We start from the raw sequence: 18386 nt of genomic DNA, 5'->3' as shown, positions 1-18386 counted from the left end.
TGCTGGTGGGAGAGGGGAGCTTGCAGCCTTCACCTGAAAGGTCCCATTCAGTGTGAACAACTGTAAACATTCAACCCTCCGACCTCAGGAGGGGTCACCCCGCCTTTCCCCCCCACACCACACAGACCATCAGTGTACTGACCCGGTAAGGCCGGCCCCCGCTTTAATTGTGAAGTATTTACAGTGGTAAAAAATAGACCCGGCCCAGAGATCTGCCCCAAACCCCAGCTTCTTCCAGGGGGGCGGTGGGTGGGAAGGCAGAGGAGCCCTGTGCAAAATCCAGGGCTCTTGTGTCCCCGGGAGGGGGACAGAGCAGAGGCAGGCTTTTCCCCTGGGATTTTGGCCAGTGAGGTCACTCCTGTCCCTGTCCCGGGAGAGAAGGATGAAATGTGGTGGGATCCATGGGAGCAGGTTCGGGGCAACAGGAGGCTGGGCTGAGGGATTCTCAGACCCAGTCCAAGAAAAAAGGACATGAGACCCCCCTCATCCAAGCCAAGAATGGAGATAATCCAAGGAGGGCTGGTCAGGAGCGGTGTGGGGCGAGATCTCCACGGAGACGCCCCCAAGAGACATCTCCATGGGCCAAAGAAGGCGGGGGTAGAAACAACGGGCGGGCCCTGAAAGGCCCCGAGGCTCCAAGGGGGGAGGATGAGATCCAGAGGGGAGATTCCCCCCTTGTGGGAGCCGAGATTGCTGGACGTGATGCACCGGGAGAGGGAAGGCAGGCGGGAGCCGCCCATGGGCCCGGGGAGCTGGGAGAAGACGCCAACGGGGGCAGGGGTGCGGGGGAGCTGGATAGGACCACAGGAGAGCAGCGCACTGGCCAATTTTTTACTCCCAGGACGTGACAGAGGAACATGAGGTGGAAAGTCTGGCCGATGCTCAAAGAAGGAGGCCGGTGGGGAGAGGGGAAACCTCACACGGGCCGCGAATGCCCCAACAAGTGGTTGGGGCCGAGGGTGGGAGGGACCGTGTTGGCAACAATCCCCTTGGAGGGGGCCCGAGAAGGCTTCCCCGCAGGGCCGGTGCGCGGGGGGGAGAGGGCCGCGGCCCCCCCGGAACCGGAGGAGCCTCTATTTCTTTTTCTCCAGGAGTTCCCTGAGCTCTTTGATCTGGGTCTCTAGCCCCTTTATGGTCTCCAGGTTCTGGGAGATCTCGGCCTGCTGAGTCTGCAGGGTTTCTATGCTCAGGGTGAGAAAGTTGAGCTCGTGCTGAAAGGACTCCATCACCAGCTGCTGCTCCTCCTCCTTGCGCTTGTTCTGGGAGGAGTGGCGCACGTACTCCATGACCAGGCAGCCGCCGCCCACCAGGAAGATGGTGGCCTCCCCCAGCAGCTCAGCCCCCAGGTCCGCCGCAGCCTCCTCGTTGAGGGGCTTGATGGTGCTTCCCCGGAAGCCCAGGATCCGCATCTTTGTCCGCATCTCCACCCAGTGGTACACTGCAGAGATGAAGGAGGGCGGGGTGAGGCCGGGATGGGGGCCGGGGCCCTGGACAAGCTCCTTTCCCTCTCTGGGCCTCAGCTTCCCCATCTGTGAAATAGAAATGGCCTCTAAGGGCCCAGGCCTAGAACTGGGTCTGCCTGGCCAAGTCGGTTTCCCTCTGAGGAAACGTCAATTCGCTCCGGAGTAGAGAGAGGAAGGAGGTGGGAAGGGGGTGGGAGAAGAACCCGGCCTCTGGAGGGCTTTCCCGCTCCGCCCTACAGAGCCGGGCTCCAGTCTGGGGTCCCCGACTGTCAAGAAGAATTCAGAACGCCTTGAGGAGTGGCAAGCTGGTGGAGTTTGGAGGAATGTATTTCAATAGAATCGGTTCCTTTTCTGCCCGCTCTATTTGATGCATTTAAACGCTTTATTCGGGGAAAGGGTCCATAAGGTCCCCAGCCCACCATAAACGGAAGAGAATTGCTCCGAGATGCTGCCCAAGGGTTCCCGGGGCCCTCGAGGAAGGAGCCGACCACAGACCTGGGCCTCAGCGGTCTCAGGCCGCGGCCCGGGGGGTCTGAAAGCAAGGGCAGACAGCGGGGGGCTTGCTGGGAAGGGCCCCCCACAGGCCAGGTAAATGGAGGCTGCTGCTTAGGGTAGGAGGAAGCCGCCGGACATCAGGAGGCTACGTTTGCCCCCAGATACTGAAGCAGCTGAAATGTGGAAGGAAATGACCACGAGAAGATAAAGCCATCAAGCCAGGCACAAATGTCCTAGCCCTTCCGGGCAGAAAGGGGAAAGAGATAAGGAGTCTGGGAAAGAAGGCGGAGCCAGGCCGGGAGTGGAATCATCTTCCCGAGCCTCCCCCCCACCCCACCCCCCAAGCTGCGGGTCCTGTTTGCCTCAGTGTCCCCTTTTGTCAAATGAGCTAGAGAAGGAAAAGGCAAACCCTCCAGCTGCCTCTGCCGGGAGACCCCCAATGGGGCCGGCTCCTTTTTACGTCTGCTCTAACAGGGGCCACCACAGGGGGACTGTCCATCACAGAGTCTAGTCCCCGTTCCAACAGGGACGAGGGCGGGCGGGGGCCTCTTACAGCGTCCTCGGGGTCACGATCCCACCGAGGAGAAGGGGGCACCTGCCCATGTGAACGGACCCCAAGGACACCAGGAGGGCCCAGCCGGGCCACGGGCCCATGGGAAAGCGCTCCCGAAGGGCAGCCGGGGCAGACGCTCTCAGAATGGCACAGGGGGAGAGCTGGGGACAGCAACAAGGGCGAGAACTCTCCGCTGGGGGAGGAGGCCGCCCTGCGCTCGTGCCAGAGCCGCTGATCTTTGGACTGGAAGGGTCAGGGCAAACGGCTCAAGCGCAGAGGAGGCCCCAGATAAGCAGGGGCCAAGTTCCAGAGCTGAGGCGGAAGGAGATGGCGGAGCAGCCCGGGACGGCCCGGGACAGGCTGGGGCTCCCACTGGCTGCGGGGGGTGCCCCAAGCAGCGGGCACAGGAAATCCTGCCCCAGCGAGAGGGCGGCCCCTAGGCGGGCAGTGCCCGGCCTGGGGAGCGCGGGCAGTGAGGGCAGGCTTATTGACAGGCGGATTAACAGCTCCGGAACCCGAGTCCAAATGTGACATCAGGCGCTCACTAGCTGGGGGATGCTGACTGAACGATCTCACCCCTCTCTGCCTCAGTTTTATCATCTGCAAAATGGGGTGACACGAGCCCCTGCCTCCCAGGGTTGTGGCGAGGCTCACAGGAGAGCGTGCGGGCAAACAGTTGCTAGCTGTGCCTCCCCCGGCCCTCGAGGCTCAAGGCCCCAGGACGACCCAGGCCCGTTTAGCAAGTTTAGAGTGGGGACCAGAGAGGGTGTGCAGCTCCCCCCGGGTCACACAGCCCTGAGCAGTAGAAGCGGGATCGGGACCCAGGCTCACTCCCCCTGCCTCTCAAAGCACTACTTAGATGTCCCACTAAGTCCTCCCCTGCCCACACCGAGGTCCCAATAACCCCGAAGCCCCGCCCCGTCTCTGTCATTCCTCCTGTTCAAAGTCAAACTAGACCGGCCCTGCCCGTCCTTCTATCCCCTCCATTGGTTAAGGTCGCCTTCCGTCTCAGCATTGCCACTTTCCCATTGGCTTGCCGTGCCTCCACGAGGGAGTGGGAGAGAAAAAGAAAGGGCGGGCCGGAGCACAGCGACTTCCAGCCATTGGCCGGTGCAGAGAGGACGCGGCACCCCCATTGGGCTAGCTGGCTGTCTCGAGAGGAAGAGGAGAGAACGGGAACAGACACGCCTCGCCGGCGCGCGACAGCGTCTCCTGATTGGCTAGATGGGGTCGCGCGCCGCGTTCCAATTAGCCACTCAGGTGAGAGGGGAAGGAGAGCGAGGGGCGGGGCTCCAGGTCCGGAAAGGACCATCACAGGGAACAGGGGGGATTCTGGGGTCAGGCTTACGCTGGGCGGGTGGCAGGCAGACGTAGTTCCGAAAGAATTGGCTCCGGCGCGCCCCCTCCTTAATCCTTTGGGCCAGCGGCTTGCTGAGCTGCCGCACGCCCAGGTACAGCAGCTTCGCCATGGGGAACGCGCCCACCACCATCTTGGCGGCCGCACGTGCGTCACGGCCAGGCCGGGTGACACCGGGGCGCGAGCCCTCGGTGCACGCGCGCGTCGTAGCCGGTTGACCGTGGGCGGGGTGGAAACCTGTGCGCATGCGCTACTCCGTCAATGAGGGGCGTGATGACGCCACCACGCCCCGCCTGACGCTGCGGGCCTTTGCCTTTATCAATATGTAAATAAGTCCAACACCCTGAGAGGCGGAGGCGGAGATGGGGGAAAGCTCGCAGATTCCTTTGGGAAGTGGACCGGCCATTGTGATGTCACGAATCTTGGCTGTGACGTCACGCTCCTTGAGGTGATCGATTCATGCTGATTAATCGTCTAGATTCGTCTTCCGAAGCCGAATGTCCCATTGACCCCCGAAGCCTGGAAAGGGAGCGTCGTCCCTCACCCCGCTTCCCGGACTTGGGGAGAAACGCCCCCTCCCCTCATTTTTCCTCCCCTCCCTTCTTTTCCAAACTCTCTTCCTCCTTCGTCCCTTCTCTTGTCCTTCCTTCCCACTCCCTTCTCTCCCTCTCCCTCCTCACTTTTCTCTCCTCTTCCCGTCGTTTCCCCGTCCCTCGTCCTTCTTTTCCTCTCCCTTCCCTGTTTTTCCTTTTCCTTTTCCCTCTCCCTCCCTCGGTCCTTCTCATCCTTCCCGTTTCCCTCTTCCCATCTTTTCCTCTCCCTCTGTCCTTCCCATTCCTCCTTCTTTTCCCTCTCTCCCTCCTTCTCCTTCCCATCCTTCCCTTCTTTCCCCTCTCCCTTCCTTTGGCCTTCACATCCTTCCCTTTTCTCTCTCCCTCCTTCTGTCCTTCCCACCACCCCTCCCTTTTCCCTCTTCCCATCCCTCCCTTCTTTGCTCTCTCTCTCCTTCTGTCCTTCCCATCCCTCTTTTTTTCCCTCTCCCTGTCTCTGCCCTTCCCATTCCTCTCTTCTTTTCCCTCTTCCTCCCCTTGTCCTTCCCATCCCTCCCTTTAACTTTTTCTTCTTCCTGCCTTTGTTCTTCCCATCCCTTCCTTCCACCTCCCCCTCTTCCTCCCTTTGTCTCTCCCCTCTCCCTCCATGGTGCTTACTCCTTTCCTTCCCTCTTTCCTCTCCCTGGCCTCTTTCCCCTCCTCCTCCTCCTCCTCCTCCTCCTCTCCCTTCATTCTTCCTCCTTCCCTGCCCTTGTCTCCCAGAGATTTTTCCCCTTGTGAGAAATATCCCCTCACCTACATAGGATGTTGGGAAGCTCAACGAGTTTTGAAAGATCCTCCTTCCCCTCCATCAGATGTTATGGGCAGCCTCTCTAGACCACCTAATGCCTGCCTGTGGTCCTTCCTATATCCCATATATCCCATGTTTCCATGGATACATGGAGGACCCCTTCTCTCCGCCGGAGAGGACTGTTGAGATCCCTTTCCTATACCATTAATGGCTATGGGGACAGATTCTGGTGGAGAACTCGTTTGTCTTTCACCAAGGACTTTAAGAACAGGGAGTATGATGGGAAACTGTCCTTCGGGGGAGAAATGATTCATTCCTTTTTGAACTGGGGCTGTGAGAAATTCTTACCATTGTCCACTGGAGGCAGTGGGGAACTACCCAAGAGTCTCTTCACCCTTTTCTCTTGAAATCCCACTTTGTGGGGGAAATGTCACTACTGTCAACTTGCCTGAAACATGGGTTTGACACAGGCCCCCTCCTCAGGCTGTGGTCTCTGAAAGGGGCACATCAGAACGTTGGGACTAGAACGACGTTTAAAGATGTCCAATACTTGGTTCTCAGCAATTCAGTGATCCAAGGCAATCCCAATAAACTTTGGATGGAAAATGTCAGGCAGAGAGAGACCTATGGAGCCTGAATGTGTATCAATGAACTCTATTTTCACCTTTTATTTTTTTCTTTCTCATTTTCCCTTTTGTTCTGATTTGTTTTCTTCCAATCTGACTCATGGAAATAGATGAAAAATGAATGTACGTGTATAGCATAAAATAAATAAGAAAAAAAATTGTCTAATCCACACATGGCCATTCTACAGCTAGGAAGATTGAAGTAGAGGACGCAACTTAAGTATCCAAGGTCATGGTGGGGACTAGAACCCATTTTTTCCCCTGACAGTTGCAAATCTACAAAAATGGAATGGGAATTTGAGTCTGTTCCTGTCACTGAATGTACCCAAACAAATGATGGATGACTGTGGTTAGAGGCCATTCAGGGGATTCCTGCCCTGGGCAGGAAGTTAGGCTCTGCTCTCAGCAGTCCCTCCCCTGAATGAGATGTTATAGATTAATGCCATGATCCTTTCCCGAGGGGCTGCTGGGAGGAGGCAGAGCTGACTGGGTCCCACGTGCCTTCCTGAGGGAGCTGCCCGGCCAGACAGAGGCAGCCCATCTAAGAGGGGACATTGGGTCCTGTCTGAAGCAGGGAACTCAGGAAAGGAGGGGAGGGAGGAAGTAGAAACCGGGTCATGGGGGCCAGCGGAAGGAGCGCAGGACTTTTAACCCAGAGAGAACAGGAGACTGGGAAGAAACAAATAGCTGACATTTTTTATGCTTTGGAAAGTGCTTTGCACCCCATGGGGGCTTCAGATCCTCAAACATCCCTGTGAAGTGGGTAATACCTCATATGCTTCAAATAGGGAAACTGAGGTTCAGCCAGGTGAGCTGACTCACCGGGGATCACACAGCAAGTATTAACAATAGGATTCAAACCCGAGTCTCTCCTGAATGGAAGGTTCTTCTCACTATCACACTTTCAGGACCAAATGATTTAAAATTGAAATCTTAAAGGCCATTTCTAAACAGCACTTTAGACTTTCGGCCAAATCTCTTTACCTCGCTGGGCCTCAGTTTTCTTAACTGCAAAATGGGAAGGGAAAGGAGTCTCCAGTCCCCTTTCAGGCCTAACATTCTTCAATATCTGGACCCACAGACTCTTTCTGAAAATAAATGGAGAGGGGGCAGCTAGTGGTGTAGTGGATAGAGCACCAGCCCTAAAGTCAGGAGGAACTGAGTTCAAATGTGGCCTCAGACACTTAACACTTCCTGGCTGTGTGACCCTGGGCAAGTCACTTAACCCCAATTGCCTCAGGGGGGAAAAAAAGAAGAGAAATGGAGAGACAGCATTGTTGACCTCCCTAAGAGGCAGGAGGGATTTTAAGGACAAATAACAGACTGTCCAACCTTTCTCAGCAGGGAAGTCATAAAAGTAACAGGGGTCAGAAGGGGTTGGGCAAAATTCCCGGGAGGCGGGAAGGGATGGTAGAGGGGAAAGGGGCCGGCAGGGGTCCTGAAGGACACAAACCCTCCCCATCCACTCCTCAATCTGGTGCTGAGGGAGAAATGAAGACCCGGAAAGGGGGAGTGACTGGCCTGAGAGCTTGCAGCTGGTCACGTGGTCTAAGACTCAAGTCTGATTCACACTGGCTTGGGCTTTGTCCAGGTCGTGATGCTTTGGGGGAGAACTGTGGGCAGACATATTTGGTCCAAAGATGCTGCCCGGAGTCTAGAGGAAAGGAGAGGACATCTCATTGTCTCATCCCTTCCGTTTTTTTCCTGTCAGAGCCAGGCGAGACCTCATAGCGTAGAATGGCCAAGCTCAAAAGGACCTTAGAACACTGAATTCGGAGGGATCCTAGGTCGTGGGATGTCAGAGGCTAGAACGTCAGAGCTGGAAAGGGTCTTGGGACAGACAATGTTAGCTGGAAGGAACTTTGGAACATAAATGCCAATCTGGGAGGAACCTTAGAACATAGGATGTTCAAAATGGGAGGGATCTTAGAACACAATGGCCACATCGGACAAAGAATGCCCGAGCGAGGGGGGACCTTAGGACACAGGATGTCAGCTTTGCAAATGATTTAAAAACATGTCACATCGAAAGTTAGATCTGGGAGGGACCTTAGAACATAACGGCAGCAATGGAAGGAACAGAGAAGATAGAGTGTTAAAGCTTGAAAGTACTTTAGAACATAGAAAATCAGAGCTCAGAACCTCAGGCTATTGGATGTGAGCTGGACAGGACTTTAAAACCGAATGTCCCGATGAACGTGGGAATGTCGCCATGCTCGCACATATATAACCTACGTCAGATCGCTTGCCGGATTGGGGAGGCCGAAAGGAGAAAAACTCGGAATGAAAAATCTTACAAAAATGAAGTGGAAGGGTGAAGAAGTGGGTAGAGCGTCCGCCCTGGAAATAGGAGGATCAGAGTTCAAATCCAGCCTCTGACACTTGCCAGTTAATAGTTGTGTGATCCCAGGCAAGTCACTTAACCCTGATGGCGGAAAGAGGAGGAAGAAGAGGAGGAGGAGGGAAAAAATAGGAGGAGGGAAAAAATAGGAGGAAGAAGAGGAAAAGGAAGAAGAGGAGGAGAAAAGAATGTTGAAGACAATCTTTACATGTAATGGGGAGTCACACACTATGTTCATTTCTTTTTTTCTGGGTTTTTTTTTCTCTCTCTCCCCCATGGTTTTTCCCTTTTGTTCTGATTTGTCTCTCCCAACTTTTGGCATCAACAATGTGTATTAAAAATAAATAAATACATATAATGGGAGGGGGGATTAAATATTATTTACAAAACAAAAAGTCCAGAATATTGGAGCCGAGAAGTACCTTAGGACACAATTTGGCCAGAAAACACTTAAAACATAGAATGTCAGAATTAGAAGGAACTGAGAATATCAAGACTAAGAGGCCCTTGAAAATTGGATAGTCCACCCCCCCCCCACACACACACACATACACCAGACCCCTGGTTTCAGAGTGAGAGAAGCTCAGAGAGGGGGAACGCTTTGCCTGAAGTCACACAGCCAGTAGCCAAGCCACAATTTGAACTCTGACTCCCTGGCTCCTGGCCCAGGGCACTCTCCACCCCTACCACTGCTGTCTCTACAGTAAACAAATGAGTGATGATAATATAATATTCTGGCTCCTTCCTCAGCTCCCGATCCTGGTCCGTCGCAAACACTTCCTGTGTCTCACTCCCCACAGTCTCCCATCTCCCCCCCTGAATCATTTTCTTCATTTAGAGAATTTTTCCCATTCTCTTTCTCTCCACCTCCCCCCCCCCCACTTCCCAGTATAGGTTTCCAGGAATTTCTCTGGGGGTTCAGGGAAGGATTGACCCTTGATGTCACTCACCTCCCCAGCCCCGGCCCAGCCTGCTCGTTCCTAGTGGGAGAAGGGTGGGTACATTACATGATGCTTTGAGATCCTCAGTCTATTTTGCCCCTTTCCCCTTATTAGGAAGGGGGAGGGGGGTTGGAAGTGGGGAGCTAGGAAAATCAAGGCCGACTCCTCCTAGTGGCCTGGATAGGTGGGAGGGAGAGAGAGGCCGTTGATCCTGGAGGGCAGCTGGAGAAATCGCCCCAATCCTCCTTTCCTCCCTACCCGCCACCCCCCCTCCTCCAGGAGCGTGTGAACTGAAGCTGGGGCAGGAAAGAGAGCCTGGGGGGACCCTGCAGCTGCTCACGGGATCGGAGATCTTGGACATGGAAAGGGCCTCAGTCCCACACTGTCCAGGGACCTCTACCGACTTGACAAACATTGTTCTCCCTCTGAACACCAGCCCCGGCCCGTCTGTCTGCTGGGTGTGTGTGTGTGTGTGTGTGTGTGTGTGTGTGTGTCCCTCAGAAGCCTGTGTCTGGTAAGGGACAAGGGAGAGTGGAAGGAAAGCTTCCTTCCCAGTAACATCTTAGATTCCACCAAAAGACAGGGAAATCTCTCCTCTTCCTCCCCCCACTCCTCCTCCTCTTCCCTCTCCTCCTAGCTGCTTCCTCCCTTTTCCTCCCCCTCCTCGATTCTCTTCCTTCCCTTCCTCTTCCTCTTCCCCCTCTTCTTCCCCCTCTTCCTTTTCCTCCTCCCCTCCCCCTCCTCTCCTTTCCTCCCCCTCCTCTTTTCCTTCTCCTCCTTCCCTTCCTCCTTGCCACTTCCTTCCTGTCCTTCCCCTCTTCCTCCCTCTTCTCCTCCTTCCCCTCCTCCTTCCCTTCCTTCCCCTCCTCCCCTTCCTCCTCCTTCTCCTCTTCCTTACCCTGTTCCCCCTCCTTGTCCTCTTCCCTCTTTTGCTCCTTCCCTTCCTCCCCTCCACTTCCTTCCCCTCCTTCCCCTCTTTCTCCTCTTCTCCTCCTTCCCCTCCTCCTTCCCTTCCTTCCCCTCCTCCCCTTCCTCCTCTTCCTTCCCTTCTTCCCCCTCCTTGTTCTCTTCCCTCTTCTGCTCCTCCCCCTCTCATCCTTTTCCTTCTCCTCCTCCCCCTCCTCCTCCCTCTTCTCGTCCCTGTTTTCTTCCCTCCTCCTCTCCTCTTCCCCCTCCTCTTTTCCCTCCTCCCTCCTCCTCCCCCTCCTCTACCTCTTTTCCCTCCCCCTCCCCCTCCTGCCCCCTCTCTCCCCCTCCTCTCTAGTCCTCGACTTCCCCGCTACGGGAGAACAAAATGAAGCCCGCTCCGTCTCGGCTCAAGCCCTCTTTATGGATATCACACAAGATTCATTTGCATCTCATCTGCGCCAAAGAGACCGGGGGGGGGGGGGGGGGGGAGGTTGGGGGCCGGCCGGCGGGGGGTGGTCACTGGGAGGGGGGCAGCATCTTGAGCTGCACGTCGTCCCCCGGCGGCTGCGAGTGGGAGACCAGGGCCCCTCCCCAGCCGCAGCGGCCCACGGCGTGCCTCTTGGCGGCCAGCGGGGTGTCCAGGGTCAGGGAGGCGTTGGCCATCTCCTGGGGCTTGTCGCTGGCCAGGAAGCGCAGCAGGCTGTGCAGCGCCTTGGCCACGTCGCCGCGCGCGCCCTCGTTGACGAAGCAGTAGAGGATGGGGTCGGCCACGCAGTTGAGGCTGGTGAAGGCCAGCGAGCTGTGGTAGGCGGCGAAGACCCGCTCCTCGAAGCCGCAGTCCCACGGGCGGCCCAGGTAGACGGCGCTGCGCGAGAGCAGCAGCACGTGGTAGGGCGCGAAGCAGACCAGGGCGATGGCCAGCAGGCTGAGCGCCAGCCGCTTGATCTTGGCCTTCTCCTGGCGCTCGGTGGACACGCTGCCGCGCACGGCGCGCACGATGCCCCAGTAGGAGAAGAGCATGAGCGACCAGGGGCACAGGAAGCCGATGAAGATGCGGTAGAGGTTCATCCAGGCCACCCAGCCCTCCATGGGGAACTTCTCGAAGCAGAACGTGTGGTTGTAGCGGTCGCGGAAGAGCTCGTCGTGGAAGAGCGGCGCCGAGTTGGCGCCCAGCTCCGTGGCCCACACCACCGAGCTCACGGCCACGGCCGTCTTGACGCGGCGCAGGCGCGCGAAGCGCAGCGGGTGCGCCACGGCCAGGTAGCGGTCCACCGAGATGCAGCACAGGAAGGCGATGCTGATGTAGATGTTGGTGTAGAACACGAAGCCGAAGAGCTTGCACGAGCCGCGCCCGTGGATCCAGTTGTCGTGGTGCAGGAAGTAGTCCACCCACAGCGGCAGCGTGGCGATGTACAGCAGGTCAGCGATGCTCAGGTTCATCAGGTACACGCCCAGCTCGTTGTGCTGGCGCACCTGGCGGTAGGCGGCCCACAGCGCCAGGCAGTTGGTGGGCAGCCCGATGCCCATGACGATGATGTACAGGGAGGGCGGGAACAGGTGGTCCACCCTCGAGTCCACGTGGCAGCCCTCCAGCGTGGCGTTGCCCATCGCGGCCGGCGGGGGCGACCGAGGGCCCCGGGCGGGCGGTAGGGCCTCCAGGGGCTGGAGGGCGGGAGGCCATGGGGCCCCCCTATCCGCCGCGGGGGACTCAGGGACGCATGATGCGGGGCACAGCGGGGAGCCCCGGAGAAGCTGGGGAAAGGAGGGGGCGAGGGCGGGGCCCCGCGGAAAAGAAACTCAGAGGCGGCAGAGAGAAATAAGTCCGGGGAGAGCGGGGAGGGTGGGTCCCTCCGCCGGCCCCTTCCACCTCCTCCCTTCTCTCCGAAAGCCAGGGGCCGCTTGGGAGAGGCCTAGAAAATCCGAGAGAAAATAGGAGGAAACAAGAAATCCAGTGCACAGGGCAGGGAGGGAGGGAGGGAGGGACAGGTGGGGAGGCTGTAGGGAGGGGGTGAGGAGCACTGAGTCCCTCAGCGGGGTGGGCTGTAGGGAGGAAGATGGGGAGCACTGTGTCCCTCAGTGGGATGGGCTGTAGGGAGGGGGTGAGGAGCACTGAGTCCCTCAGCGGGGTGGGCTGTAGGGAGGAAGATGGGGAGCACTGTGTCCCTCAGTGGGATGGGCTGTAGGGAGGGGGTGAGGAGCACTGAGTCCCTCAGCGGGGTGGGCTGTAGGGAGGGAGATGGGGAGCACTGTTTCCCTCAGTGGGGTGGGCTATAGGGAGAGAGTGGGGAGCACTGTGTCCCTCAGTGGGGTGGGCTATAGGGAGGGGGTGGGGAGCACTGTGTCCCTCAGTGAAATGGGCTGTAGGGAGGGAGATGGGGAGCACTGAGTCCCTCAGCGGGGTAGACTGTAGGGAGGGGGTGGGGAGCACTGTGTCCCTCAGCGGGATGGACTATAGGGAGGGAGTTGGGGAGCACTGAGTCCCTCAGCGGGGTAGACTGTAGGGAGGGGGTGGGGAGCACTAAGTCCTTTAGCCTTCCTCTCTGAAGATCAGGCAAGTTGCAAAGGTAGGGAGAGAGATACAGAAAATGTGAAATTGAGAAGTGGGAGCCAGTGCGGTAGCAAGACAAGGAGCTGAGAGGGGCAGTTTCAGCTTAGGGAGTCAGGTGCCTCGGAGAGCTTCTGGGGCGGTTCTGGTTGGAGATTTGGCTGAATTATGCCCCCCAACAAGCTGGCTTGAGAGTCTGAAATTCCTCCTGTGTTAAAAGAGAGAAGCCGGACTGAAAAGGAGAGTTCATGGTTAGCCCCTCCCATTCGCCTTCAATTTTCATTTTATGCCATGAATATTAATTGCACCACTGGGGGAGGGGTCAGCATGGGAGGTTGCAAAGCGAGCCGGCTGGGATCTAGGAGACCTGAAATCCAAATTCACACACCCTGGAGCCCTGGGCAAATTTGGGGGGCAGGAGAGGATTTGCTTCTCTCAATAAAACCTGGGATTGGGGGGGGGCTGGATGACATCTCAAGTTTCCTGGTATATATATGAATGAGTCTGAGTCGGGGTCTCTGCTGCCCTGTTCCTACCTAACTCATCATCAGATTCTGGAAAAGGATGGAGCTGTCCGTCTGGAGTCACCAAGGAGAAGTAGCTCCCTCCACCTGAAAACAAAATGTACACCTAAGAAGCAGACAGTCCTAGAGGAAAAAAAGCAGGACCCAGGCGTCCAGAATCCTAGCTCGACAGCTTGACTCTCCCCCGGGGGAGCTGGAAAAGTCACCCAGCAGTTAGTTCGATAAGCAATTATTAATACCTTCTAAGTGCCTGGCAACAGCAAAGCCCTAGGAATAGGAAGAGTAGCAGAAGGCGGCTGTTACTCCCCCAGGAGCTCATAAGCTAAAGGCCGAGGGGGAAGGCAACATGGGATCCAAATATGGACAAGCGAGCTATCAGCGGGATAAATTGGAGCTGATCCACCGAGCGAAGGCTCCGGCCTAACGAAACACAAAACAGGCAAAGGAACGGAGCGGCCAAGGGAGAGACGAGCCCGCCGCACCATGCACACGGCCGGAAACGCGCAGTTACATTCAAGGCACACTTCAGTGGACGGGCCCGGGAAAACAATGGGCAGTCAGTCCTAGGATGCTGAGACTTTCTCTGCTCTTTCCTCTGGACAAGAAGCCCGAGCCGGGGAAATCCCATCTTACGGAGACCGAAGCCGAAATGTAGGAAGGAATGCACTTTATCTCTGCTTACTCGCCTAGGATGGAACGGGATTGGGGGGGGGGGGGTTTGGGGAACACAGATCTAGAGCTGGAAAGAGATTCTCCAGATTGGGAAACTGAGTCCCAGAGAGTCTTTCAACTCATCGGAAGTCACAAACATGGTAAGAATCAGAACTGAGATTTAAAGCCAGGCCTCCGTACTCCCAGCCCAGGCCTCCAACCCTCTCCCCTTCATCCCGTTTCTAGCAAGTTTTCCTGGCTTGGCTAACCTGAAATTAGTGGGACTTCAGCTCCATGAGTGTGCACATGTGTAAGGCACACGTGCTTATGTATGGAGGGCGTCTTGCGTGTGTGCTCCTGGGGACTCAGCCTGCCCTTCTGGCTCGCTTATATTCCCCTGGCATCAAAGCTCCAGAACGGGCTCTTGATCCACCGAGAGAAAGGTCAAGTCCGCTCGGCAACCCTGGCCCCCTGTCAGGCCCCGGATAATTCCCAGGCCCTAACATTCATCCTCTCTTTGCCACTGGGAGCCAAGAACATGACTCTACCCAGGCGCCTCCTCCCTCCTCCCCTTGGCTTTAGTCTTTCAGCCCCTCAGTTTGCCCTTTTGATATTTAAAATATCCCCCACTCCTCTTCCTTGAATTTCCTCCTTTCAGGCCCTTAGTCTTTCCCACCCACTTCTCTGTGTCCCTTCTTTCTGCATCCATCCATTTCTCTCTCTATGTTCTTCAGTCTGGCTCTCTGCTTTCCACACTCTCCCTCAATATCCCTTTTCTTCCCATCTGTCTTCCTTCTCTGTCCTCAGCCTGCCTTTCTATCCCTTATTTTCACCCCCTCCCTGTCCCTCCGCTTTCCTCTCCCTCCTGTTCTTCGGGGTCTGTCTTTCCCCCAACTCCCTCTTTCTATCCCTATTTCCCCTCAGTCCCTCAGTTTCTCCCAGCCTTGACCTTCAGCGTCTCCTCCCTCTGTGTATTCTTTGACGTGGCTCTGCGCCTCAGTCCTTTCCATCCTTTCCTTTCCACATGTCCCCTCTCTGAATCTCTCCCATTTTTGGTTCCTCGGGATCTTTCCCCCTGGAGAATCCCACTTCTGCTCTTCAGTGCCCCTTTCTCTATCTTTTAGTCTGCTTTTTATCATCCCTTCAATGCCCCCCCTTTAGCAGTCTTCCCTCTCTCTCTCCTCCCTTCCCTTTTCCTCCAATCCTCAATCCCCCTCCTCTCCAACTCTCTGTCCCTCAGTTTCCCCTGTCTACGTCCACCAGTCTCCCTACTCTTTCCCATTTGTCCCAATCGCTCCCCCTCTCCTTCCTCCTTGGTCTCCCTCCACCCTGCCTCTCAGTCTCTTCCCTCTCTCTGTTCCTCAGCCACCCTTTCATTTCTTCTCTGATCGATTCAATAAATGGCTTTATCTCCCTTACCTGGAGCCCCTTGGATGCAGAAGAGAAAACCAAGCACCGAATTTCCTGATAGCAAGGAAATTCACCTCCCACCCAATCATTTCCTCCTGGGGTGGGAGGAAGTGGGAGGGAGGTGTGCTACTGCCCTCCCTCATCCAGAGGAAAGGGACACTTTAGGGCAATATCTGGGGACTGATCTCACCCCTCGGTCCTGTCTGCCGCTTCGGAGTAGTACCCCCAAGAGACCCCCTCTCGCAAAGTCCTAGTCTTACATTAATGGGATCTTGGAGCTTCTCAGCGATGTTCTTGTAAGGCAGAATGTTAGAACATACGTAGACTAAGAGAACAAGGAATGAGCCTAGAATATGAGGCCATATAAGCTGTTAGAGCTGCAGAGCCTCATTGAACACTGACTGTGGAAGCTGGGAAGGATCTCAGTGACGGAGCGGTAATTCCCATCTCCCAGGCTGACAGTTCTGGAGACAATGGGACTAGAACCCGTGTCTCGGAACGGTGGGTATTTTTGCTGCTCCCCCGCACTGCCCCCGTGCTTCATCGTACTTTAGTTACTCTCCCTCTTCTGCCTCCCGGTGACCCCTCTGGACCCCCATATTTGCATCTTAGGGTTGTCACCCTCCTTTTCCCCCAGAAACTCCCCGAGTTCAGGAAGACAGGCCTCTGAAAACAATCTCTAACCCCTTTGCCCCCGATCCCCTCACCCCTTCGCCCTGTCCTCTCCTGTAGATAAGGAGGTCTGGGAAGGGGGGAGAGGAAGGGACAAAGAGCAAAGGACGGTGGGATCCTCGAGCTGATCTCAATCTGCCTCTGTCCCCTGTCTCTCACATGCTTGGGTCTCTATTATGTCTGTCTCTGTTTCTTTCCACCATGTCACCCAGATCATGAGCCCTGATCTGGGAGAGAGAGAGAGCCTGGGAGGGAGGAGGAAGACTGAGATTTCTAGCTCTTGCCCCCTTCGTCCTGAGTCAAAGAGCCAGAAAGACAGAGAGAGACGCAGCGACAGAGAGAGAGGTAGGAAGCGGAGCTTCGGGCAGAGGGTGCGAAAGGGGGTCCGGGAGGGGGACAGAGACAGAGACGTACAGAGATAGAGCGAGTTAAGGAGGCAGTGAGGAGGAGTGGGGTGACTCGGGGACCGAGGCGGGGAGAGTAGAGAGGGAGCAAGATGATGGGGAAGGAGGGGATGAGGGGCTAGAGCAGAAATGGGGGTTCCCCTCCCTCACGGACCCCCCGGCTTGCTCACCAGCTCCGCCGTCCCCCCGCGCGCGGTCGCCTGCTTCTCTGTCGGTCTCAGTGTCCCCCTCACATCCGCCCCCGCCTCCGTCCCTCAGCCCCTCTAACCCGGTTCCCCCAGGGACCGCCTGCCGGCTCCTGCTCCTGCAGGCTGCCCATTAGAGGCTGAAATGTGATCACGCCAGCCCGGCCTCGCTCCCCACCTGGTGTCCGGGACGGCCAGAAACCTGACCCTCTTTCCCTCTGCCCCCCCCGCCCCCCCGGGCCCCCAGACTTCGACAGCGCCAAAAACGGCTGGATCGCTCGAAGCCTTGGAGCCCCCAGCCCAGATGGAGAGAGAGGGGCTGGAGGGAAGAGAAGGAGACAGAGGCAGAAAGGTAAAAAGAGACGGGCAGAAAGGGGGACCAAGGAGACACGGAGCTGTCGAGACAGTCGGAAATCCCCGGGCTTTCGTGATGGGGAGAGAAAGGAACTCAGCTTCCAGTTAGCCATGGAGAGTGGCTTCTCCTCCCAGCCCCTTGCCAGGTCCTCCGGGGGAGCAGCCCCCGGCCTCCCCCAGAGACCAACCCCCTCCTCCCCCATCTTCATTCCCATTCTGTCCCAGGCGAACCAGCCAACTTATTAGTCGTCTAGACACAGACCAAATTATAGCCCCCAGCAGGGAAGGAGAGCTGCAGACACAACGCTGGGGGTTAACCCCTTGGCCCCCATTCTCCCACCCCCTCATCCAGATTCTCTGCTTCCCAATCTAGCCACAGGTGAAGGGGGCGAAGGGTTCTTCGGCTCCTGGCCGTCGAGACTAGAGGAACGGCTCTTAACTTTGGGGGGCACTAGGGACCCTTTGGGCAGTCTGGGAACCCCTTCTGAGAATCACGTTATTAAATGAATAAAATTTAATTCCACAGGATTAAAAAATACAACGGAAGTAGATGAAATACAGTTGGGGGAAAAAAAGCTTCACAGATTCCAGTGTCTCCAGTTTGTGACTTGGAAGGTTCTAGAATTCAACAAGCGAATGTATTAGGGTTCTCTGTCGCTAAGGATATAATCTCTTCAGGTTCTAGACTTCTGGGATTTGAATTCTAAGATTCTAGGATCTTATTATCCCAAGATCCACAAATTTGGCAACCTTAGTCTTAAGGAAAGAAGCCTTTCTCCGACAGTTGGACCTTCGTAGAATTGGAAGAGTCTTCTCCCCGGCACCCCCCCCAATATCCAAAGCCAGATTCGGCCATAGGCAAAGGGGATGGAAGATGGAGTTGGGGGGACCTGATTCCCAGGACTTGGGTGGCTCGGTCTGAGTCTGCAGCTGCTCAGGCTAAAGGGTCCGGGATTGGAATGGGGGAGTGGCAGGAAGGAGTTAAAGTTGGAAAGTTCAGATCCTGGGGGGGGAAGGGAAGGGGAGGAAGAGACTCCCTCTCCTCCTAGGCCCGGAATTCCTGAAGCCTTCCTGTCTTGGAGGTGGGGGGGGGGAGCAGGAGAGGAAGTGGGGATGGGGGGGGGCTAGAGGAAAGGTGGTAACCACTCTGCCTCCTGCCTCCACGGGCTTTATCTTCTCTTCCTGAGCAGCCTCTGCAGGGAAATTAGCCCCCACCCATGAGAGACCGGAGGGCCTTAAGTCAGATCAAGAACAGACAAGGATGGGAAAGGAAGGCGCTGTGGTTCTGGGGTGAGCGAAGGAAGCCTCAGAGGGCGGGAGGGAGTGATGGGGGGGCCGAAAGGGGGCAGAGATAAGGGGAAGAAGAACGAAACTTTTGACTTCTCAGGGAAGTATCTCTGAAGGCTTCTCCCACCAGGCCCAGAGGCCTGCTGGGTAAAAGGGTGAGAGTAAAGCTGGTCTTCACTAAGCTCTTCCAGAGCAAGATAATTCTGGAGCTAACCTGGCGAGGAGGTAGGGAAGAGAGAGGCAGACATGGAGACAGATGGAGATAGACAGACCCACAGAGAGATGGAGAGAAAAGGCAACAGAGAGATGGATACAGAGATAAAGAGAG

At 56.4% G+C, this 18386-nt stretch overlaps 2 protein-coding genes and 1 long non-coding RNA gene across 16 annotated transcripts in view; 1 reads left to right on the top strand and 2 right to left on the bottom strand.

Moving 5' to 3' along the window:
• Positions 1–135: 135 nt before the first annotated feature.
• On the bottom strand, positions 136–4827 carry OPA3 (outer mitochondrial membrane lipid metabolism regulator OPA3). The gene is made up of 2 exons (XM_051989381.1): positions 3860–4827; positions 136–1438 (listed from the first exon to the last, which is right to left on the bottom strand). The coding sequence occupies exons 1-2, from the start codon at positions 4113–4115 to the stop codon at positions 1074–1076; spliced, it is 621 nt and encodes a 206-aa protein (XP_051845341.1). The 5' UTR covers positions 4116–4827; the 3' UTR covers positions 136–1073.
• A 5620-nt stretch (positions 4828–10447) lies between these two features.
• Positions 10448–15514, bottom strand: GPR4 (G protein-coupled receptor 4). 5 transcript variants are annotated; one of them, XM_051989373.1, is made up of 3 exons: positions 15417–15514; positions 13108–13182; positions 10448–12779 (listed from the first exon to the last, which is right to left on the bottom strand). In XM_051989373.1, exon 3 carries the CDS (start codon positions 11632–11634, stop codon positions 10543–10545), a length of 1092 nt encoding a protein of 363 aa, XP_051845333.1. In that variant the 5' UTR covers positions 11635–12779; positions 13108–13182; positions 15417–15514; the 3' UTR covers positions 10448–10542. The 5 variants fall into 5 exon arrangements, with proteins under 5 accessions (XP_051845333.1, XP_051845334.1, XP_051845335.1 ...); XM_051989374.1 differs by lacking the exon at positions 15417–15514 and adding an exon at positions 15166–15362; XM_051989375.1 differs by lacking the exon at positions 15417–15514 and adding an exon at positions 14016–15135.
• Positions 12786–18386, top strand: part of LOC127556306 (uncharacterized) — a 7724-nt gene continuing 2123 nt past the window's right edge. For 2 of the 10 annotated variants that reach the window (XR_007952404.1, XR_007952396.1), the window contains exons 1-3: positions 12786–13907; positions 16049–16173; positions 16665–18061. This is a non-coding gene — a long non-coding RNA (uncharacterized LOC127556306). Of the gene's footprint in view, positions 13908–15561; positions 15658–16040; positions 16174–16664; positions 18062–18386 lie in introns of those variants that run through there. The other 8 variants (XR_007952405.1, XR_007952403.1, XR_007952402.1 and 5 more) reach the window with 7 other exon arrangements.

This window comes from Antechinus flavipes, chromosome 3 (assembly GCF_016432865.1).
Source record: "Antechinus flavipes isolate AdamAnt ecotype Samford, QLD, Australia chromosome 3, AdamAnt_v2, whole genome shotgun sequence".
NCBI classification, from domain to species: domain Eukaryota; kingdom Metazoa; phylum Chordata; class Mammalia; order Dasyuromorphia; family Dasyuridae; genus Antechinus; species Antechinus flavipes.
Note: the sequence above shows the minus strand (reverse complement) of the source record. Positions and strands in the feature narration are given on the sequence as shown.